Source organism: Triturus cristatus, chromosome 5_1 (genome assembly GCF_964204655.1).
Source record: "Triturus cristatus chromosome 5_1, aTriCri1.1, whole genome shotgun sequence".
Lineage (NCBI taxonomy): Eukaryota > Metazoa > Chordata > Amphibia > Caudata > Salamandridae > Triturus > Triturus cristatus.
Genome location: NC_140587.1, coordinates 366,419,459 through 366,444,403, shown reverse-complemented (window position 1 = coordinate 366,444,403; position 24,945 = coordinate 366,419,459). Strand labels below are relative to the sequence as shown.

Below are 24,945 nucleotides of genomic sequence, written 5' to 3'. Positions count from 1 at the left end.
TTCCAGGGTAAGCACATTTAGCAAGGCTTGCTTTTTAAAATGTTTTGCAGTCTTCCTAATGCCTCACTATAAAGAGATTCAAAATACACTACCAAAGATGCATTATCTTAGTTTAGTGATTCAAAGGGCAGGGATTGGAGAAATGTTTCACTGATAGAATATCGACGCCCAAAATATCCCCACACACAAAGGACCCGGGCCAGGGAGGCATAGCCAGACCCGCCCTCCCCCCAAATTAGCATGTTTCGCTCGGCCGAGGGGGGCCAGGATTGGCCCCTGTTGAAAAAACAAGTCCCCCCAATCAGGGGGCAAGCTAAGGAGTAAGGGGGGGCCCACAGGACTCACACATCCCCTTCCTTCGGACAAAGGAAGACGATGTCAAAAATATTGACGTCCTATATCTATTATGGGAAGTATAAAAATATCGGAAAAAAATTATCGATGTAAAAAATATAGATGTACATAATATTGTTTTTTTTATTTATAGAAAAATTAATGTTAAATATATTAAATGATAAAATTTACTTTAACAAACTATTTAGATTTAATATACATTTTAACAAATATAAGAAATACATTTAATTAAAAAGATATTCAAGCATACACATATAGAATGTAAGATATATATATTTACTTTAAAGCAATTAATAAACTATTAATTTTAATTTATTTTATAATTTTATAAATATATAACAATTTATAAATATATACATATGTACATACACTTATAACATAAAATCTAATTTAAAAAAACATTATATTCTAAATTAAAATATTAAAATATTTAATAGTCTTTAAACTTAAGTTTTGCACTCCATTGAGTGCAACAGTAGGGAAAGTGTTGGACAGCGGAGGAGTAAAAATTACTATTGCCACTCCAGTTAGTGCAATAGTATGGAAAATGTTGGATAGGGGACTAGCAAAAATTACTACTCCCACTCCAGTAAGTGCAACAGTAGGGAAGGTGTTAGATAGCGGAAGGGTAAAAATTACTAGTCCCACTCCAGTGAGGTCAAGAGTAGGGAAAGTTTGGATAGTAGAGGGGTACAAATTACTATTCCTACTCCAGTGAGTGCAAAAGTAGGGAGAGTGTTGGATAGCGGAGGGGTAAAAAATACTATTCCCACTCCAGTGAGTGCAACAGTAGGGATAGTGTTGAAAAGCGGAGGGGTAAAAATTACTATTCACTCTCCAGTGTGTGCAACAGTAGGGAAAGTGTGGGATAGCAGAGGGGTAAAACTTACTATTCCCACTCCAGTGAGTGCAACAGTAGGGAAAATGTTGGATAGTGGAGGGGTAGAACTTAATATTCCCACTCCAGTAACTGCAACAGTAGGGAAAATGTTGAATAACGGAGGGGTAGAATTTACTATTCCCACTCAAGTGAGTTCAACAGTAGGGAAAGTGTTGGATAGCGGAAGGGTAAAACTTAATATTCCCACTCCAGTAACTGCAACAGCAGGGAAAATGTTGAATCGCGAAGGGGTAAAAAATCACTATTCCCACTCCAGTGAGTGCAACAGTAGGGAAAGTGTTGGACAGCACAGGGGTAAATATTACTATTCCCACTCCAGTCAATGCAACAACAGGGAAAGTGTTGGGAAGCGGTAGGGTAAAAAATACGTTTCCCACTCCAGTTAGTTCAACAATAGGGAAAGTGTTGGATAGCAGAGGGATAAAAATGTATATTTCCACTGAAGTCAGTACAAAATTAAAAACAAAATATCAACAACAACACAAAAGATTTTAAAAAACGAAAAAATAATACGTATATAAAAATATTAAATATTACAAAGGATAGAAACAGATATTAATGTTCAAAAGATCTAGCAAATACTTAGAAAGATTATTTGAAAAAAAATATCTTTTAATTATTACACAAACACTTTTTAAAATAGAAATTATTTATAAACAAATACATTAATTATTACATAAATGTAATTGCCATAAATATTTATCAATTGATGAATTAATATTCAAAATCAACTAATAATCAATTAAACATATATTACTTTCCACCCTCTACCCCAATACACACCCCAACCCACATCTAAAAATCATTACACAATTTCCAAAACTAATTTTACATTAATAAATTAATATCAATTAACAACAAATTATTAATTAATTTAAAAATAATTTACTTCCCCCTTTACCACTATAAACCCCACAACTTACATCTAATTACTCAATTGCCATATTTATATTTTAATTAATTAATAAGCATTAATTAACAATCAATTATTAATTAAATATAAATAAATTACTTCCCATCCTATTCCACTATAAACCCCACCACCTGCTCCTCAAAAAATGACACAATTGACATACTTATTTACTAATTAACTAATTAATAGTAATAAACAACCAATTAATAAAAAGAAATTCCCACAATTAACACTATAAAATATAAATTAAATGAATATTGATAAATAAAAAATATTAATACATTTATTATAATTAAATTACTTCCCACCCTATTCCCCCATAAACCCACAACCTGCTCCTAAAAAACTGACACAATTAACATAATTGCCAATTAATTCATTAATAATAATTAACAACCAATGAATAAATAATTGATAATGAATTAATTCCCACAATTAACACTATGAAATATAAATTAAATAAATATTAAGAAACAAAAAATGTGAATAAATGTATTATAATTAAATTACTTCCCACCCTATTCCCCTATAAACCCACAACCTGCTCCTAAAGAAATTACACGATGAACAAAATTACCAATAAAGTATTAATGATAATTAACAACCGATTAATAATGAATAATACATTAATTCCCACAAATAACACTATAAAAGCTAAATTGAATACATACTAATATAGATATATATATAAAACAATTATTATAATTAAATTACTTCCCACACTATTCCCCTATAAACCCACATCCTGCTACAGAAGTCAAAAACGCAAAGTTTAAATAAAATAAAATTAATAACTGCTAAAAATGTAACACATATATTATTTTTATTTTTTTATTTTATTTATTAAGGAGTTTTATATAGCGCTAGCCAGACCCGAAGGTATCGGAGCGCTTTACAACATTTTGTACAGAGGAAAACACATATTATAGCAGTAGTGAACAGAAAGCCACAGGAAGCAGTAGAGGACTTTGCGCGTTGCATAACGATAGAGGGAAAGTTACATAGTCTCGTAGTAGTGAGCACAGTAGTTCAAGCTGCGCATCCTTCCGATCCAGGGGCATAGTGGGGAAGAGTCGGGTAAGGAATGAGGTGGAGATCTTGGTTATAAAGTATCATAGTGCAGTAATGTGCACATTGTGAGTTTTGGTTGCCATCTATCCCTTTGGGAAGGGACGATTGAGGTAGAGGTCTTTGAGCTGCCTTTTGAATTTTAGGAGGGGATAGTCCTGATATGGACTGGGATGGAGTTCCATATTTTGGGCGCATTTCCAGAGAACAGTTGGGCTGCAGTTTTTTGTTTTAGAGTTTTCGGCGGGAAGAGGAGTAGGGTATTGGAGCTCCTGAGGCTCCTTGTCTGACCGGCCTTTCTTGAGTTTGGAGGCTAGGTAGGCGGGCTTTCCCTGTGTGGAGGGCTTTGTGCGTGAGGCAGGCAGTTCGGAAACTGGCTCGCAATTCAACTGGGAGCCATTTAAACTCTCTGAGTGCGGGCGAGATATGGTCATATTTTTTCACACCGGTGACCATTTATGCAGCTGTATTAAGAGTTGATCAGAGGGGAGCTAGGTGAGATTTTGCTGTGCCTGTGAGGGTAGCATTTCCGTAATCTATTCTGGAAAGTACCAGGGATTGGGTTGCTTGTTTGAGGTAGTTGGTTGGGATGAAGGGTTTATCTTATTGAGTAGTTTCAGGTTGAGGAAAGCGCTCTTTGCAGTTTCCTTGATGTGATTGTCCATGCTTAGTTTAGGGTCCAGTGTGATTCCCAGCGATTTGATGGAGTCGGCCAGGGAGAGATTGTCATTGAGAGAATCGATTGCTTTTAGCACTCTGCAACTTGGGGGTTCAATGTTTTGTTGGAAATGAGAAGGAATTCCGTTTTGTCTTGATGCAATTTCAGGTGGTTTAGAGAGAGCCAGTGTAGGACTTCTCTAAAAGTGTCATTGAGTTTCTGGATGTCTTCAATGGAGGAGGTTTCAAGATAAATCTGGGTGTCGTCCGCATAAAGGTGGAAGGGAATGTTGGATCTTTTGAGTATAGTGGTGAGGGGTTCAATGTATAAGTTGAAGAGTTGCGGGGAGAGAACTGATTCTTGGGGGATGCCTCTGCTGACAGGGTGAAGGTCTGATGAGAAGTTTTGGATTTTGACTCTTTGAGAGCGATTTTGGAGAAAGGAGCCGACCCAGCGTAAGACCACCTCTTCGGCACCTAGCCTTTCTTGGAGTACCTTGATGAGTAGTTGGTGGTCCACCGTATCAAAGCCAGGAGGATAAGTGAGGAGCATTGGTCTGTATCGAGGGACTTGTATATATCATCTATGATATTGAGGATCGCTGTTTCTGTGCTGTACCCTTTTCTGAAGCTCGATTGGTGAGGGTCCAAGAGGTTGATGTTGTCCATGTGTTGCGTCATTTGGAGGAGAACGCACTTTTCCATAGTTTTGCCCAGGAGAGGGAGATTGGAGATGGGTCTGTAGTTGTTCAAATCCTTGGTGTCCAAGCCTGGTTTTTTCAGTAAAGGAGTGACTTGGCCAACTTTGAGGCAATCCGGAATGACTCCAGAGCTCAGGGAGCTGTTTATGATCCTGGTCCAGAGCGGTGCTAGGGAAAATTTTAGCTTCTTGGCCAGTTGGGTAGGAATAGGGTCCAAGGCATGTGCGGAGGGTTGAGAGGTGGAGATCAGTTTGACTATCTCTATTTCCGATACGGGGTTGAATGATTTCCACTGATTGGGGGGAGATTGGTTGTGTTACCCTCTGGTCTTGGGGCAGGTCTCCTATGCACGAGGTTGCGGTTGGAGTCCACGGAGAGCTCAATCTTTGAGATTTTGTCATTGAGGAAGTTGGCAACGTTCTCCACAGGGCATTAGAGGACTGTGTTGAGGATACGGGGGGCTTGGAAGTTTGTTGCCTGATAAGGGTGAAGAGCTCTTTGGGTCTGTTTTCAGCATTTTCAAGGGCATTGCGAAAGAAGGAAGATTTTTCACGATTGATGGGGACTTTATATTTCTTGCGTTTTGCTTTGAGTTTGTCCAGGAGGATTGGGGACGGATTGTTCTGCCAGTGTCTTTCTGCTGCTCTGAGTTTTCGCCTTTTGTCGTTTATGTCTTTGTTGAACTAGGATCTGGAGGGAGTGGTCCTGGCTCTTTTTTGGTTTTAAAGGGGCTAGTTAGTCCAGAATGTTGATCATAGTAGAGTTGTATTGGGAGGTGAGCTCTGTAGTGGAAAGATCGCCAGCGACGATGGGGAGGAGAGAGCTTATCCTTTCTTCCAAAACGTCCATGGGAATCTGTTTTAGATTTCTTGCCAAGTGGGGGTGTTCCTGATTAGGGGGTTGGCGTAGGATCGTTTGGTCGATGTGGAATAGGATGATGTGATGGTCAGACTAGTCAACGGGCATGGTGCGGTCGATCGCGACTGCGTCAGGTTAGGCAATGATGGCATCAAGGATTGATCCTTTGTTGTGGATTTCCTCTAAGCAGTGTTGGGTGAGGTTGTTGTTTTGAAGGAGTTCATTCAGTTTATGCATCAGCAGGTTGTTTTCCTCATTCCAGTGAAGGTTGAGGTCTCCTAGAATTAGGTTATTGGAGTCCCGGAGTGCGCAGTTAGATATCAGATCAGATAGGTGTTCTCCAAATGAAGAGTTGTTGCCTGGCGGATGCTAGAGGAAATGGCTGGATAGAGATTTGTTTTCCCTCGTCATGATGTTGGCGGTAAGACATTGAAAGTGTGTATTTTAGGGCTTCGGTTTCCGTCACGGAGATGGTGTTCTTATGTATGATTGCTATGCCCCTCCGCGGTGGATTTTTCTGTCTTTGTTTCTGATTGCAAAGCCTGGGGGCACAAGCATGTCCATGATTGGAGAGGAGAACTCGTTAGGTCAAGTTTCAGTGATGAACGCAATGTTTATGTCGTGGGTCAGGATGGTTTCAGCTAGCTCTGTGGCGTGTTTGATGGCTGATCTGCAGTTGGTGTTGGTGTCTCTGTTTACGAGTTTCTTCGTTGTGGGGGCCCTCCGAATGGTCTTGAGGCATGTTGGGTATCTAGGAGAACTGGGTGGAGAGCGGTCCCTTCTAAATCCAGTGATGACCTGGACCTGTGGATTAGGGGTGACAGTCGGGGAAGTATCGTAGGAGGAAGCAAGGTCTAATGCTTTGCACATGGACATTGCAGCTATTGTTCTTTTGGGTCTTTGTGACAGGTCAAGGAGTGGGGTTGTGTTCCAACAGGGGCATGGAGCCCTAGAGTGCCATAGGCGTTTGTTGTTGGTAGTGGTGGGGGTCGGGAGCGGGTTTTGGCTGGTAGTGGTGGGGGTTGGGAGCGGGTGTTGGCTGGGCCTACGAAGAGAGGAGAGGTTCATTGTGATTTCTTTGAGGCTTAGTAATGCCTTTTTTAGCTGGTGTTCTAGCAGGGCAAGACGGAGCGTCATCTACTCAGTAGAGGAGATGAGGGTGTTCTGGGGAGAGACGGCTCTAGACAGCGGGAGCTTGTCGTTGATAACATGGATTTTTGTGTTGACTCTCTGGGTAGTCATGGGAAAGGGGTGAGAGGATTTACGTCTAGAAATCGGAGGCCTCAGCTTGTTTGTGGGAAGGAAGAGGGAGCTGGGCGACATAGATTGCGGATTGACGGCACTGGTAGATTGTTGAGGGGGTGGAGAGGGGCGGGAGGGTTATGGATTTGGGCCTCAGGGGGTTGGGGAGCCTCATTTATGCTGTACCTTATGCTAATGTTTGAAGGGGGGTCTGGAGAGTGCGCGGTTTGTGTGGGGCAGGACAGAGTGGAGGTCACGGTCTTAGGGGGAGGGGAGGTGCTGTAGGCACCGGGAGCAGGATTGGGTTTTGGTAGCATCCAGCTAGTTGGACCGATCGGGGGTAGGTCGTTGTTCAGGCTGGGGTGCCGTGAGTGCAAGGAGGTGTTGCGAAGTGAGGGGAAGAGTGAGACAAATGCATCTAGGTTGTCATTGGTGGCTTGGATCAAGACTGTGCCGTTGGAGTATAGGGTCACCGAGGTGAGGCCACTCCGCATGAGACGGTTGGGGATTGTGGTCTACATTTGACAGCTGTGGGGGGTGTTAGTTGTTTTGGTTACGAGGAGATGAGTTCTGAGGAAAATATTTAAAAAACAAAAGCAGTTCTCATACAAAAAATAGATCACATACTTTTAAAATGCATACTAAAATACAGAACACTAATTAAAACATTGATATCATAAACAACTATATATTTTTTTTTTGTAAATCTTTTTATTAAACAGTCTCGACATGAAGGTACAAATTCACAGAATCAATTGAGGGTTACAGTGGAATCAGGTTACTTACAATACAGCAGCATAATTCATTGAAAGTCATGGGGATGGGGGATCATCATCATCAGCTTCACAGGGAGGTGTACATATCTCACCCCGGTATGCATTGCAAACAATATTAATAACTTTGATATTTCCAAAAATTATATTTCTTAAATGCAATTTGATATTCTTGACCACGATATTCTTGCTGTCGATATTTCTGTATCACGATATTTCCAACTCGATATTTGAGTATGTCGACATTTAAAACTCGATATTCTGTCTGTGCACCAGAAGAAATGGATAACACCGCTCGTGAATAGTGATGAGATGTGTAGCTACTGAAGGACATTTAAGGAGGTACGTTAATTTTAAAACATTCGATCTTTTAAAGATGAGTGGTATAAATACCACCCCTGTATTTGGTAAATCAGCTTAATGGTAAAGTTCGCTACACCAGGTTCTCTCTGGCAGTAAAAATCTACTGCCATTCCACAATTCAATCAGATATACTTTCTGAAAATGGTGGCCCAAAAATAAGGCCAGCTTTGTGCTACTCATAACAGTACTACTACTCATAACAGCTTTAAACATCAGAACAAGTACCACAGTGCTGGATGTGTGTTGTCAGTAGACATAATGACGTGAGGAGATGACATATAACATCACCAGGGAGATGTGTCTGAAACACGAGCTCTGCCTCTTGCTACACAGATTGCACTGTGTGACTTAATGGATGGTACTATGTTGTTGTCATCAGTAGCGTATTTTCGTTCAGCAAGATGGCATTTATGAACTGCTCAAAATGCATACAAACTCGTATTCCAGCAGTTTTCTATCTGTTTTGCACAGTATTTTCCAATGGTGCAAGTAGACACCATTGGACCCAAATTTCATACTTCGAACAGCTAGACATACCTAAAGTGCTGCTGAGATTATCCACGGAGGAGCAGCAAATAAGGATTTCTCTAAACGTTTAGTTTCACTTCATGCTTCAAGTCTGAGGTAATCATTCAGCGTTTAAGCCAAGGTATTTTATTCTCCTCAGCTCCGGCCCCAGCTGACAGGCAACGATCAGCAGAAGACTGCAGAGCCCAGGAACCTGAATGCAGTCAGCTCCCGAATGGAAATTCAAGTGAAAATTTCATCTTTTTTGAGTTTTCAAATTGCTACTCTGCTTCCATCACCAGCATCACTCCATCCAGTGGCACAGTCTTAGATCCAATAACAATCACAGGAAGTGGCTTCAGTAATATTTCCTGTGCCAATGAGGTAAGCAGCATCTGAAGACACACAACTCTTCTTCAATTTTAAGCTAGAGCTTCCTTACCCGGAAACTTTAAATGAAGGTCACAAGTAGTCTAAAATGTGTTGTTTTTATGGCACTGTCATTTTAAAGATATGTGAGACTTTGAAGATGACAGTTCATTTGACTGAATGTTTTGGTACAAGAAAAGAAATAGGAAGAATACTAAACATTTGGTGAAATAACATAACAAATCTTGAGTTTGCATTAAATCTAGAAGTAACTAAGCTATAGTGGGAAAAAGTGTTGCAAACGGAGAATCGTGCCTTTTGCGACCGCTAAAGCGGCTTGTACAATGTACTAACCCTAGTTTGCGGGTTGGTAACCTATTACTGACTCCCAAAATAGGGTTTGTGAGTCCCGAATAGGAAGGGGGGTGCTGAGGGCATCCCTTACTACTAGTGAGTCGCAAAGGCATGTACCACTGTTTTTAGAACAGAGTGTGGTCGCAATACAATCACAGTTTACTGCCTAGTTCAAGTAGGTGGCAAGCCAGTCACAAACTGGAATGACTCACCAGGGGACTCCTTCTCCTTTCTGACTGGCAGCAAAAACATTTTTTTAAGACCAGGCATTGGTCAAATGGACCACTGGCTACTTCTCATTTTTCTTTTTGAAATGCATCCCGTTGACCTTCAAGGAAAATGGGCTGCATTTAATTGAAAAGTGGCTTTATTTAAAAGGAAACACAGACATGGTGGCCTGTTGTCCCCAGCAGGCCACCATCCCTGTGTTTTTGCCGATTCCCAATGAGTTGCAAAGTGGGACTTGCCTCATGAAAATTGATGAGGCAGGTCCATTGTGACGCCATTTGGGATCCCTAATGTGTCTGAGACACATTAGTACATTTCATTGCGGAGTCCCTTTTTGCGAGTCACAAATAATCACAATTAGGGACTTGCAAAATGAGATGGCCGTACATGTGGCCCCTAGAAATCACCAAATTGTTTGTTGAAAGGGAAAAATGAGGTGAACCTATCTCAGTACAGAACTTAGTCAATGCTTTTCCGGGGAAACTTGGAGCCAGTTGTCCTCAATATAATAGCATATTTCAGGAAATGGTGTAGCTGTATCTTTCTAGGAGTGAACTGTTGAGCAAAAGACTAGCAGTGGTCTAGAATAATAAGGCAGAGTAGAAGAGGAAGCTAACTCCTTGTATTAAGTCAAGAAGGATGCAAAGCATGCTGCTGTGAGAGGGTGGGATACTGCTTATAAGGCAGCAGTGGTGTGTTGTGGTATTAATAAGGGTAAAAGTTTTATCAGTGGACGTATGCAACACAAAGTAGTCTAACTGAGAGGAGGAAAACATACTTTCAGATATCAACACTATTTGGCTGCAAACATGTTCCTATATGTATGCAATTGTGACAAGGCCATTCTTAAATGCCCCAGAAAAAATATCACTGTAAAAGGCATTCCATATCCATTGCTCTGAAGCAGAGATTTTAGGTGATATGAAAAGGAAACAAAAATGCTCTGCCTTCTGCATATCAATAATATTATTAGTATGTTGCAGGTGTCGCTAACAGCGATGTCGTCAAATTTGTCTTCTGCTGTTGTCTCCATCACCAGCATGAACGCCACTGACATCAATGGCAGAACTAGACAAGGGTGAATCAGGGTCAATTAAAGTTATACTGAATACTTTTGTAGGCTATTGGCCATGTCCCACATTCACTCAACCAAGGTAAACAGGTTTCCTTTGCGATTGTTTGGTGACCTGTAGCAATTTTAGAATGACAAGGCTATCTTCAGAGAATATGTATGGATTCCTATGTGTAACAGGACCTCCAAACAGGAATGTGGAGTAGAACTTAATTGTTGTAACCATTTTTAGAATAGTGGTGATACCTATGTAAGTAAACCTTTGTCAAAAGTTAAGAATAGCACAAAAGTGTCAAACGTTATAACAAAAACAAAAGTAGAAGCTGAGAAAAGTAAAAGCATAAACAATTACTTCCTTCATTTTAAAAATATGCTAGAAATTACCCATAGAATAAGAATGTTTATTGAAGGGCAAGCACACAGCCATTGGAACACTTTACACGAGCCAGAAATGCTGATTTAAGTCACACTTCTCCTCTGATGGGGACAGTGTAGATAACATCCAAAGAGTTTTCAAAGTACTTCCAATCCTCAGACAAATCAGACTGTGGTTTACAGTTCTCACCTCCCTCAGCAAAATAGTTGGGGGGCACCCCACAACCTCTCAAATCTTCTTCCAAACCCTGTACAGTTCAGCCAGGGCTTCTTTCAGGACAGCAAAACTTCTCTTACCTTCAAAGGCCTCTTAAAATCCAAACACACATGTTTTCAAGACAAGAGTTGTTACACCTGGTCCAGTAGGTTAATGATTCTCTGAGGTCATCAAACCCCCCTTATCTGGGCTCTTTGCAGACTTCAAAGATGCATAGACCTTGAAGGAGACTCTTTTTTAGAAAATAGTTTTCCCAGAAGAGACATGCCCTCAAATAAGTGCTTACAAAGTAAAGAAATTGGTTTACCCAGTTCTGGGATACATTCTGAACACAGCGCTTCAGGTGAGAAGGATAGAGCAATTGTCTGAAGTCCCCATGTAAGGCAGTAGAAAAGATTATATGGATCCCAAGTCACATTGTAGTCTACAGGTTTGCAGCTTCTTTGTCAGTGATACCCAAACTTTTTAAGGGTACTTTGTAACATAGATACCAAAGTGGCACAGGAGAGCATTGAAATAAGAGTGCCATTCTCAGCAAAGGCTATTATCAATAGGTTTACCCCAGTCAAGTTGAGAAAGATTCTATACCAATTTGCATGCACTACCTCAAGAATTCTTGCTGGTCTACTTGGCTGACAGAAACCAGGGGGTTTATCAAGGAGTTCTTCCAGCTCAATTTAAATACGACTCCTTTGTTTATGGTCTGGGAGGCATTCAAAGCTACTTTTAGAGGCCAGACAATATCATATAAGGCAAGAATAAATAAATTGAGGAAACAAAGGATTCTGGCATTACAGACTGCTGTGGAAAAGGCTAGACTAATTGCATCCCTAACAGATGTACTGGAGAAATTAAAGGATTTCTTCCTGGTAGAGGAAATTGCAGGAAGTAAGGCCTATCAAAAAAAACGTTATGAGGAAAGCCAGCAGATTGGTAGATTTCTGGCTTGGTCCACGAAAAGTCAGAAGGCTGCTCAATTAATTAGCCAAATTAAAAATCCTTCAACAGGGATGTTAGACGATGACAAACAGGCAATTGCAGAGGTGTTCCTTGCACATTTCAATCAAATTTACGCAGAAACGCAGGCGATAGATGAGGTAGAATTGACGTGTTATTTTGAAGAGCTAGAGCTACCTCAGCTGTCACAGCAGCTTTTGGAGATATTGAATGGCCCAATAGGAATTCCAGAAGTTCTATCTGTTTTAAAAAGTATGCCCAATGCTAAGGCCACTGGAGTTGATGGGATTCCGGTTGAAGTATACATGGCATTTCAAGAAGAACTACTTCCCTTCTTAGCAAAATTGTTTAACCAAATAAAGGAAGGTATAGATGTCCCCAAAGGTTTTAAGGAATCAGTGCTAGTAGTTTTTCTTAAAAAGGACAAAGATCCCTGTGGCCCCGGTTATTATCGTCCTATTAGTCTGTTAAATACGGACTATAAATTGCTTATGAAAATCTGGGCACAAAGGATAGCTCCCTGTGCACAACAGCTGGTTCTTATCGACCAAAATGGTTTTATTCCAGGACAATTGATGGCATCCAATACGTACTTTCTAATACAAGCTATAGATTACTTCTCTATGAATAAAATTAATGCGGAGGCCGAGAAGGCTTTTGATTTAGTAGACTGGAGTGCCTTATTTTTTATTTTGGATTAGTTTGGTTTTCCGGTACAATTTTTACAGATGCTAAAAGAAGTCTATAGGTATGCAGAAGCCAAAATCATCATTAATGGATCAGAAGCCGGCAAGGTTAATATTAAGCAAGGCACACAGCAGGGATGCCCGTTATCTCCCCTTCTGTTTTCTTTGTTTATTGAACCCCTAGCTGCTAGGATTCGGAAGATTGCGGGGATGGCAAAAATTAAGCTTTATGCAGACGACATTATTTTATATCTTAAAGCAGAAGCACCAAATGTTCAGAATGCTCTTGATGAAATTCAGAAGTTTACACAGGTGGGCGGATATAAAGTAAATCAAGCAAAAAACTAAATTTTAACATTCAATGCAATGCCCTCGGATATTCCAGCTTCCATTCAATTAAAGCCACCGAATTCAATTAGATATCTGGGGATACCGGTTAGAAATGATTATGGGCAATTATTCTCCCTGAATTATAATAGCATGCTAACGAAGGTGAAAAAGTTATTAGATAAATGGTCCCTGCTCCACTTATCTTTAATAGGGAGGATTTCTATGGTCAAAATGTCGGTGCTCCTTTTGTTTTTGTTTCTTTTCAGCAACTTCCCTTTGAAAATTCAGAATTATTACTTTAAGGAGTTAGAGCAAATATTTAGAAAGTTTGTATGGAATAATAAACCTCCTCGGGTTAAGATGGCCACATTACAATTGGATGTAACATCAGGAGGATTGGCACTCCCACAGTTTTCTACTTACTATCAGGCTTCTTTAGCTAACTTACTTTCCCAGCTAGGTGAGGAAGAGTCAATTTTTGACAATGCTCGTTAATAGATATGCTGGAGGAAAGTGCTATAAGTCTCCCCGTTTTTTTACGTCTGACAAAACTTTCTAAAAACCCCAGATATAAGGTGATACTGACATTAGCGGAAAGAACACAGCTATTTTTTAAATCAGGAGATATTCCAGCATTTCATGCACACACCCCTACTCAGGATTGTTCAGCAGGAGGTCTCATATTGTCTAGAGGGCTTTATCAAGTATGGCAAGAACTAGGTTTTGCTCAGCTTGGCGATTTCTATAACCATGAAACAATAATTACCTGGGAAACTGTTCGATTGCAAGTTACTACATTGACCACTGCCCTCCCATTGAGTTTTCTTCAGTTAGTTAATTTCCTAAAAAAAATTATTCAATGATGGGTGAGACGACACGTCAAATTGCCAAGCAGAAGGCAAATAAAATGGTGGGGATCGGTTGTTGGTATCGGTTGTTACATCAAAAGGCCCATTCCGAAGAGATCCTCACGAAAGAGTTACAGCAAATTCATTTAGAGACAGGTTGTAGGTTCAATATTAAAGAATGGAAACAGCTTAGCGAGCTAGCAAATAAAGCACTTAGAGGTGCTAATTACAAGAGAATGAACTTCCGATCCAGATGGTTATTATATCACACACCCCAGAGATTGTCTAAAATGTTTCAAACACGCCTGAACCAACGTTTTCGATGTAACAAACAAGGTGATGGCGGCTGGGTCCATATATTTTATGAATGTGATGATTTACAGCAATTCTGGGAAGGTTTTTTTTGCCAAAATCTCTCTGATTATGTCCTTGACAATCGAGCCATCGGCTATGTTGGTGATATTTGGTTCCTCAGAGAAGGTGAAATGTTTACAAAAATACCAGCAATATTTTATATTAATCTCCATAGCAGTCGCTAGGTCACTTGTCCTTCAAAACTGGTGAACCAATAAGCAACCCAGTACCGAGCAATGGTTAATAAAATGTCTAGGACTTTTAGATTTGAGGAAGCCTATGCAAGACGAGTATGGGGAATTGTAAGATTTAGAGGTACATGGAAAAAATGTTCTCCTAATGGCTTTGCAGAGGAAAGGTGATTACAAGATCTGGATATTCTAAAGGGAAAAGTTTTGTAATAATTCTCGTGATTAGCACAATGCACTATAGATAGTATGCGATCCTCTTGTATCTGCCAAAATCATTCACACATTGAACTTTTTAAGTGATTAGAGGTATATCTAATGCTAGTCTTGTATGCACTTTAAACATAATGTTCCCCATTGTGATTTCAATATCTCAAGATCATAACTGTCATCTATTAAGAATAGGAAAATTTTAGGGAGCGTTGCCTGAATATCGGTTATATCAAAAAGTGGATTACAATTTTGTAATAATTCTCGCGATTAGCACAATGCACTTTAGATAGTATGCAATCCTCTTGTATCTTCTAGAATCATTCGCACATTGCATGCACTTTTTTAGTGATTAGAGGTATATCTAATGCTAGTTTTGTATGCACTTTAAACATAATGTTCCCCATTGTGTTTTCGATACCTTAAAATCATAATTGTCATCTATTAAGATTGGAAAAAAGTTTGGGGAGTACTGCCTGAATATCAGTTATATCAAAATGTGGATTAGTGAGAATTATGTTTTATATTCTTCAGATTCGAATTATCATGGAATTTTTATGGAATGTTTTTTTTATAGTGGACATTAATTAATTCAGATTTGATAATTAATTTTTTCTGGAATTTCCTGCTGTTACCAAATATTTCTGTTTATTTGGTATTGACCTAGTGATGTCACTTAGCCTGCCTGTTTGCTCTTGTTTGTTTATTTTCCTGTTCTAATAAAAAAAATAAAAGAATACTTGCTGGATAGAAGGGTTGAGTCTTGGAAAGCCCATCTCACTAAAATAACCCGTTGTGATCTACCCCATTTAGGCAAAAATGCCCATCATCTGCTCATAGAAAATTTGCCTCCCCTAATACTGACATGTGTAGTCGTCCTTGATGTATGAGATACAGATACTTTCTAATAAGACTGACAAACAAGGTGAGTCGAAACTGGGATTTCAGGCATATGAGTGATGCAAGTATGAAATGGCTTCAACTAAAGTTTAGTTGGGTCTCTGAAGCAGTATCAAATACACAAACAATATCCTAAATCCCAAAATGTACAAGATTAGACTTAATAGGTCAAATATGAGCCCAGATTTTAACATATCAGTGTTCAAAATGGGGTTTATGGTTGTCTAGGGTATGCATCTAAGCCAGGCAGAACCCATCATTCCAGTCTGGGCAAGTAAGTTACACACCAAAGATACCCTATGCTTACCCTCTAGAGCATTCAGGCTTATCATCAGAGGCAATGTGTAAAGCGTTTGTGCAACAAACGCATACAGTAATACAATGAATACACCATAAAAGAGATTCCACACAGGTTTATATAAATATATAGTAAATTGTACATACAACTAGACCATAATGACATGACTCATAAATACTGTGCATGTAATGCAATTACACAGATAGTACTAATCAACCTGGACAATGCACGGCAAAAATGACATACATCTGCAGATGGTCTGTGAGCTACCTCCTCAAGCGCCTAGACACCCACAGGTAGTAGTGCGCTATATAAATATATAAATAAACAAATATATACATAAATATATCTGTGAAGACTGTGGGCATGAAATACAGCAGTCAAGCACATACACAAGAACCTCTGCCCTCCTATCAGCAGAGTTACGGTAGTCCCTATGGGCCTAACTGAAAACGAGTTGCTTTGCAATATTCACAGTTGTCACATATCACAGTGAATGCACTTATAAATACGTCCCTTATTGTCCTGTAGAGACAAGATTAAAACAATAGTCATGCCATGAACATTTTACAGGGTATGCGCTTCATAAAAAAGATCACATGAAATGCAGTATTTAGATATAGGCCACCAAAGCAACTGCTCTGCCTTCTATTAAACGTGGTTTGTAGCTCTCGGGGAATCCTAACAATCCCCGGTGGGGATTGACAGACAAATTTCTCCAACTACGGAGTGTTGTGGTAAACAAAGCTCCTCATATTCCCCGTGGTCGTGGCTCGCAACGGCGTGTAACACTTAGGGTAATTGTGAGTTTCGTTGTTACCAAAGCACAGGGTGGCTACAGTGGGCCACAGTACCTGACTGTGAAGGTAGTCGATCGGGACGTCGGCGGGCCTTGCACACTGGGCCGGAGTTGCGTTAGGGGAGTAGTGCAAGAACACAGCTCAAAGATGGAGGCAGGGCTGGGGCTGGCAGTTGGCGTGGGGTCCCCCAGCATCACTCAGCCAGCATGCTTGAGGGGATGGGCTACACTGACGGGTTCTTGAAGTGTGGTGCAGCATTCGGCACGCCTGTGCAGCTTATGGGGCCCTGCTGATGGAGGTTCTCACAGTGCGGCAGGAGATGGACAGAGCCGATTATCACGCTCTGAAACAGCTATTGTCAAGAACAGGACACTAAGCAGAACCTATTCTTTTAATCAAAACCGCACGACGCGTGAGCCCAGCGCAATAGTTCCCCGCACAAGGAGGTTTGTAAAAAAAGGCAGATCAGGGTGATTAAACACCACCCACACTTCGGAGCAGTGGCAGCTAGCAATCAGGAATGTTCACTCAAAGCAGAGCACTAGTACTACGAATACAGTGCAAGGAGCGGAAAATGAACACTGCACTCGATCTCCATCAGCACATTAAAAAGCCCACTGCTGCTGGACTCCAAAGAGGTAGAGTCACACGGCGGAGGGGCTTACAGGCCATCTTTTCTGGCCCTGAGATTGCCAGAACGGGGGTGGGGGGACTCAAGCCAACAAGCACTTGGAGAACACTTGGTTACACGGGTAGCAGCAGGCAGGCATGCTGGCATATACAGTCAACTTGAGCAGAGTGGCGATCTCTCCATTAGACCAGCACAACAAAGCACAACAAAGCAAGTAGTCCTGATAGCGGTTTCTCCGGGCAGCACAGCAGTCCTCTGGGAATGTGCAGTTCGTAGATCCAGCAGCATCTGGTTGCAAGTTCGCACAGTATCTAAAAACATGGGGTCAGAACCCCTGGACTTATAAAAGTCTTTGAGGTAGGGGGTGACTTCACAAGAAACCTTGAAAGTGCACAACAATCCCTTTCAAACCAGTCCCGGCTACAGACAATGAGAAGGAGGTAAATCAGCCCTTTGTGTGACGGCAGGACACAGCCTATACAAATGTAAGGTGTGAACAGACTCTCTATCTCCCAGCCAAGGAAGACCATCAATAGATGTAGCCCCTGACACACCTAGCAATTCAGTGCTGTGGCTTTCTGGAAAGTATGCACAAAGTGTAGCTGTCACCCAGGCCTAGACTTGGATTGGAGTCAGGCTGAATGCACAGAGAAATATCCACTTTTTAAAAGTGGCATTTTTAAATTAGTTATGTAAAATCCAACTACTACCATTCTAAACATACCAAACGAGGCAAAGCCACTCCTTTCAGATTATGAATTAACACATAAATATATATAACGGTATTCCCAGTGCTAGCCTATGAAAGAAGTAGGCCTCACAGCATTGAGAAACAATATAGGATATTTGTCACTACCAGCACATGCCACACATAAAGATGCATGTCCTACCTATTACTTACATGGCACCCTGTCCATACCGGTGACCTATGTGTAATAAAAGTGTAGTTTAATGTTTGGCAAGTAGTTTTACATTTCATGTCAAAGTGGAAGTAAACTGCACACACAGGCACTGCAGTAGCAGGCATGAAACAGTTTGGAAAGGCTTCTTCTGTGGGTGGCACTAGCAGTGCTGCAGGCTCACTAGTAGCATTTAATTTACAGGCCCTGGTTATATGGTATAACAGGGTAAACAAATCATACCTATTTTAGGGAGAGAGCACATAGGCTCTAGCACTGATTAGTAGTGGTAAAGTGCCCATAGTCCTGAAGCCAACAAAAAGGTCAGAAAACTAAGGCAGAGAAAGGCACAAAGTTTGGGGGAAAACCCTGCATAAAAGACCAAACCCAAAAATCAGGCTAAAGTAATTGTGGTAGATATTTGTAATGTTGATAGAATTTTCTAAATCATAGGCCCACATTTGAAAGGCTGTGGGTGAAGATAAATGAGACACTGGGATGAAATATCTTGTATCACACCTTTCATTCCATCACTCTGCTGTAGGGTTTTCTTCCCCACACTAATTCTGAGAAATTTTCTAGGAGTCTATTGTGAATATGTAAGAGATCTAGGCATCTGCCTTGATGGCAGTGTTCAATACCACTTAAGTAGTTTGAGTTTCATCCAGAAGATACATGCATACACTTTTACAGAACAAAGCATGTGACTGAGATTTGTCAGGGGTCATTCCATAGCAACAACTGAAAAACAGAGTTCGAAAATGAAGATGAAAAATCAGGGTGGGAACAAAGGAGGTAGATTTCTTTCAATATGCAACACAGGTGTGAATTTGACTCTATATTATGCCTGAAATAAATCAATATGTTCCCTATGTATGAAAGCAATTCGATGACAATATTTTTTTCTTTTACAAATGGTGAAAAACAATAGCATTATATTGGCAAACATAACATGCCATACTGTTCCAGAGAAAAAAGGGGAAAAAACAGCTCTGCCCTCGATCAGGCCATGATCATCTTTTAATATACACAAAGTGGTGTGCAGACTGTGCAGTGTATGTGTTAAATAAGTAGCACCATTTCTCAGTCTGTTCCTACTGCCTTTTATAAAGCCTCTATTCACACAAAGGGTCTGTGGAACTAAAACAAAGGAGAACGTCTATAAGTGACAGGCACCAAGAAGTTCAGAATTTTTTTTATTAGGTTTATGGTACATGTTGAATATTGCCTTTTCTGCAGGGTCACGCACAAACCTTTTGCTTTCCTCCTCCCCTTTTTGTTGAATTTGTTTCTATTGGCTTTAGCACTCTGTGCACTTTCCTGCTGTTAACCAGTGCTAAAAAGCTTGTGCTCACTTCCCAAACAAGGTTTGATTGACTTATCTCCAATTGTCATTTGTATTGTACCCAAACTCCCTGGTAAGGTGCACTACCTGGGCCCAGGGTCTGTAAATTAGTTGCTACTAGTGGGCATGCAACACTGATAGTGCCACCTACTTAAGTAACACTTTGAACATGTCTCAGGCCTGCCATTGCAGAGCCTGTGTATGCAGTTTATACTGTCATGTCGACTTGGCCTTTAAAACCCCTTGCCAAACCTTGAACTTACATTTTATTGCATACAAGTCACCCCTAAGGTAGACCCTAGGTAGCCAACAGTGCAGGGTGATGTACTTTTAACTTTTACATGTACTGGTTGTGAAAAACTCACAAATTCGTTTTTACTACTATGAGGCTTACTCCTCCCACAGTGTAACATTGGGGATTTCTTGTTACATCTAATAAGCTCTAATTCACAATTGGACATAGGTAGAGCTATCATGTTTAGTACCTTTATGGAATTGTAATGATAAATCCTCTTTAATGGTAAAGTCGAATTTATTAATGCAGTTTCAAAAAGTCCACTTTTCGAAATATGTCATTTTTCTGCTCTTAGCCCTGTGCCTGCAATCTGACGCTGATTGGGTAGGTTAGGTCAAAGCTGGACTTTCTGTATTCTCCCTAGATAGCCGCACACAATGGGAGATTAGATCCTGGCAGGATGGGAAAAAGGAGCTGGGTACAGCCTCACACTTACACCTAAATAGGCTGTGTCCTGTCCACACAGAAAGGGCTACATACCCCTGGAGTCTGGAGACAGGGTATGAAGGGAAGACCCCTGTGTACTTCAAAGACCCTTCTTTGTAGTCTACCCCACTTCAAAGGCACCACTGGATATAGTAACTGGACTTCGGACCCTACCAACTCAGTACCCTTCTGGGCTTTTGAAGACTCTGTCAGGAAGGACTGCTGTGCTGGTGAAGAACTGCTGCTCTTCTGGACTGCTGCTCTGGAAGCACTACTTTCTTGCTTTGCTGACCTGCTTCCTGGTGCCCCTCTGGTCTGACTGGGAAGGACTGGACCTACATCACTTGAAATCTTAATGACTCCAAGAGCTTGCTGGCCTGCCTCCTGATTGAAGTCTCAGGGACACAGAAAACGTCTAACTCACCTGCCTAAGTACCTGGACTCTGCTATTTGTGAGTATGCCCTGCCAAGTGGTGCCAGCCCAGTCCTGGGCCTTTGAAAGTGGGTCTAAGTGTTGCTCCAGCAGAATCCACGTATCGCTGTTGACGCATTGGCTCATAATCGGCACATTTCCTCCATTGTGGACGCTTCGCCGCCATTGTGAGGTTCAGCACCGAAACATTGCAGCCATTGCAAGGATCGACAATGGTGCATTGCCACTGCATGGCGTATCATCTCCACTGTGGATGCAATCATCGCCTTTGCGAGGTTTCGAAACCAATGCATTGCCCTTGCTTTGTGGACCGTCATCGACGCATCACTTCACCTGCACTTCGCATCTCATCTTCGCCGACAACGCAACTAAGGTGCCTTTTCAGCAGGCTAAATCTGGTTTCTGTATCAGGCCCGTGCTCCAATGCAGTTGGCCTGAACTTTTAGATTTGCCCGTCTAGTGTGACCAGATATCCCCAGCTAGCTTTTTTTGCTTTTTTTAGAAACACATTTTTTTGGTTTTAGCATAGATACATAGCCCGACGGGCCGACAAATAAGCAAAGATAGGTAATGTCAAAATAAACATGAACAAAAGCAATAACCTGCACATTTAACCCTACCCTTCTTCTACCCACATTGTAATAAGATGATACATGATGCTGACATTCATTCGAGCATGAGGTTAGGAGTGACAGTAAACTCTGCTCTGCTGGTGGAGTTCACAGAGTTCTGCTCTCCGCACTCCGCTTGGAGCACCGGAGTTAAGCACAAAACTATACTAACCACAGGCGACGCGTAGTTCAGTTTACCGGCAACCATGTGGTATAAAACTCACCTTCTCAGGGTGGAATCCTGGAGAAGGCACTACCAGGATTTCTCATCTGGTGAGAGAAACCTTCTTCAGCAGTAAAGATCAGATTCAGCACACAGATTAGAGTACCTGAGGTGAAAAGTTAATTACCTGCTCCTCCTCTATGGCCTCCTCCTATTACCAGTCTTGCTCTTGATGTACTAGCCTGTGACCTTCCTTCACCTGGTACAGACAGGAGGAGGAAGACTTTGGTGTCCTGGTAGCAGCTGGGACGGTGTGGATGCAGGTGAATCTGCTGGAGACATGGTGTTCCCAACTAGGAGCTTGGACTGTTGGTGTACGACTCTGCACCCCTGGAAATCCCACAGGTAAACGTGCTCTCCTCCTGCATGTACAGCAGTCTCTGCGAATGCCCACGTTCAGTTAATAATATTATTTCCACTGGTGAGCAGTTCTTGCACTGTTGCGTCACACAAGTACTGTGTAGTGATGCTGCTCATTGAAGGCACATATTTGACTTCGTGGAAGGGAGGGAGCTGATGCTTGATGATTAGTAGTGCGGCTCCATTAAAGCTCGCCACCCCTGCCGGGTATTGCTGGTACTGTACAAATTAAGGTGTATAACCCTTTCTCTGTAGTACTGCCACAGTCCAATAATACCAATATGGTACAACATGATATCTGGTAATTAAGGATGCAAAACGTGAAAATGAGGTGTTAGGGTGGCTTCATGTGCACCCATGCTTTAGGCTTTTCGGATCACCCACAAGCGATTTTATGAAGGTGAGGATGGGTGTGTTAAAGAGACTAAGACAAAATCCTAACATAAGACAAAATCCTAACTTTACTACTACTAAGTGCCTTCTGTGAATACCAAAAGTAGTAAAGTTTAGGGTTTTGTCACAGATTAGTTCTGTGAATCGGCCCCATTCTCTTTAACACAAAAATCAGATTATAAAAAAGTCTCACAAAATATCATAAGAAAATTAAATTAGCAAAAAAGATCATATTTTGAGGCTAAAATTCGAACTGCTGGCAACTGCTCCAAGAATTCTTCAAATCTATCAAATCTTTTTCCATGCCAGAAGCAGAGACTATCTCCAAACCATCTTCTCAAAAATGGTGTGAACAACTTGATTGTACCTTTCATGACAAAATAACCTCTAATCAACTTAGCCTCCCACCTCCAAAAGCTACCAATCGCTTGGGTGTAGATAGTACAAAGGAACTAACAGGGAATGAGGCGAGGAAGGAGATAGACCTGATTCTTCCAGTGCCCACCTCCAGTAACACAGTCAGCTTCTTAGACTCTTTATCTCCCATCTCAGTGGAAGATACCTCTCTAGCTATAAGTCGCCTAAAATCAGGCTCCCCCTCGGATCAGGGCCCTGCCTCTCTCTTAGCCCGCGGGGAAAAGGCCATTACCCCACTGGTGCATCAGTTATTTAATACTTCCCTATCGTCAGCTAAGATGTCAAGGGTTTGGAAACAAGCAAAAATTCTACCACTGCTGAAAAAACCCCAGGCAGATCCAAATAATCCAAACAATTACCGACCCATCTCCCTCCTCCCAGCCCTTTCAAAAGTACTAGAGAAACATGTAAATCATCAGATTTCCACACATTTAGAAAGTAATAACCTGCTTCATGCGAGCCAATCCGGTTTGCGGCCCCACTATAGTACAGATTCAGCGTTGCTGGAGGTACTAGACTCCATTCGCCTTAGTACAGACAGAGGTGACAGAGTGCTGCCGGTGTTACTTGATCTATCGGCAGGGTTCAACACCATCTCTCACTCCATCCTCCTAGCTCGTATAAACTCAATGGGAATCACAGGGTTGGCTTGGCAGTGGCTTGCCTCTTTTTTTGGAAGACAGAGGACAAGAGGTTTGGTGCAGCCCTTTTTCTGCCACCTCCTGCAAGCTAAAGGTAGGAGCTCCACAGGGCTCCGCACTGAGTCAGATGCTATTTAATATCTATCTCTCTCCCTAAACCTCCTCAGTAGAACTTTGGCGTGCAAAAATACTGCCATATGCAGATGACACCCAACTCCGTTTCTCCTGGGGGAAGGGTGAGATCTTCCCTGGGGAGAAAATCAATGAGTGTCTGAATGCAAAATTCAGATGATTATCCAATAGCCAACTTAAATGTAACGCGGGAAAGACTGAGCTCCTCTTCTTTGGCATGGAGGCCAAGACAGCATGGGAAACTTTCTGGCCTAAGTATGACCCCGTCCTTTATTAAAATGTCAAGTGGTAAAAAACCTGGGTTTCAAATTTGATGAGCAACTGTCATTTTGCACTCAAATCAACTATGAAGTGGGCACCGGTTTTGCTCTCCTTCGTGGACTTAGGAAATTCTTTTATCTCCTCTCCTTTCAGGTTAGACAACAGATGACGCTGGCTTTGATTATCTCACGGCTGGCCTCTGGAAGTAGCCTTTACGCAGGGATGCCCAAGCACCTGATTGACAGGCTGAAGTTAGTTCAGAATGCAGCAGCACGCACCATCTGTGGGCTCCCACCCCACTCCCATGTCTCTAGCCTCCTTCACAGCCTACATTGGCTTCCGGTCAGGAAGAGGATCACTTTTAAAATATTGCTTCTAACCCAAAAAGCACTTTATGATACCGGTCCATGGTACCCTCAAGACAAAATCAAGCTTTATACTCCTCAGAGAAACCTTCACTCTGAAAATCTCTGTCTAGCCACAGTCCCTCGGATTAGAAAGACGAGGGCGGGGTGCAGATCTTTCTCCTTCCTAGGCCCATCCCTTTGGAACAAGCTGCCGCTGACTCTCTCGGCCATCAAGGAAGCACCAGTATTCTGGAAAAAACTTAAGACCTGGCTCTTTTTCTCCACCTATACTCTTTCTCTTCTCTTTGCATCACATTTTGGTACTGTTGCAACAAGAATGCTGCAGTAGCTGTGAATCCAGAGAGATGTTGGATGAATAAAGAAAAGGAAAGGGCAGGGAGGAGGGAGGAGGGGAGTGGGAAGGAAAGAGAGAGGTGAAAGACTGAAGTGGAAAAGAGAGAGAGTGAGATGGAGAGAGTGAGTCGAGAAGGGATAGAAATGGGTGATGAGTGAAGGGAAAGGTGCAGAGGGAGAGAGACCAACAGAGAAAGCAAAGGAGAGAGAGAGAGTCAAGAAAAAAGGGAGAGCGAGAAAGAGAAAGGGTAGAGAAAGGAAAGGGGAGATAGGCAAGAGACAGAAAAGGGGAGAAGAGAGAAGGAACAGTGAGGACAGGGAGAGTGAAAGTAGCTTGAGAGTGGCTAGCACATGATGAAAGAGGGCATAAGTTGGAGGAGCGAGAGAATCGAGACAGGTGGAGAATGATAGAGGAGAGAGTCAGAGAAAAGTGGTTGGACACAGGGGGCAGAGCGAAAGAGTGTAAATGGAGCAACAGTGCTGGAGGAGCGAGAGAGTTGGCTACAAAGAAACGAGAGAAACAGGGAAGAAGGTATGAGAGCGAGAGGGGGTGGGATGGTTTGCTGGGAGATAGAGAGATGTAGAGGAGAGTGCAACAGGGTTGGATGCCATCAGAAGGGGAGAGGGATGCTAAAGAGTCGAAGAGAGAGACAG

General features: G+C 41.7%; 1 protein-coding gene across 2 annotated transcripts in view; it reads left to right on the top strand.

Moving 5' to 3' along the window:
* The window catches only part of LOC146830895 (fibrocystin-L-like), a 1,171,295-nt gene that overhangs the window by 602,069 nt on the left and 544,281 nt on the right, over positions 1-24,945 (top strand). For both annotated transcript variants that reach the window (XM_085605085.1, XM_085605086.1), the window contains exon 38: positions 8,498-8,721. In XM_085605085.1, coding sequence (XP_085461211.1) covers positions 8,498-8,721 — 224 coding nt within the window. The remainder of the gene's footprint in view (positions 1-8,497; positions 8,722-24,945) is intronic.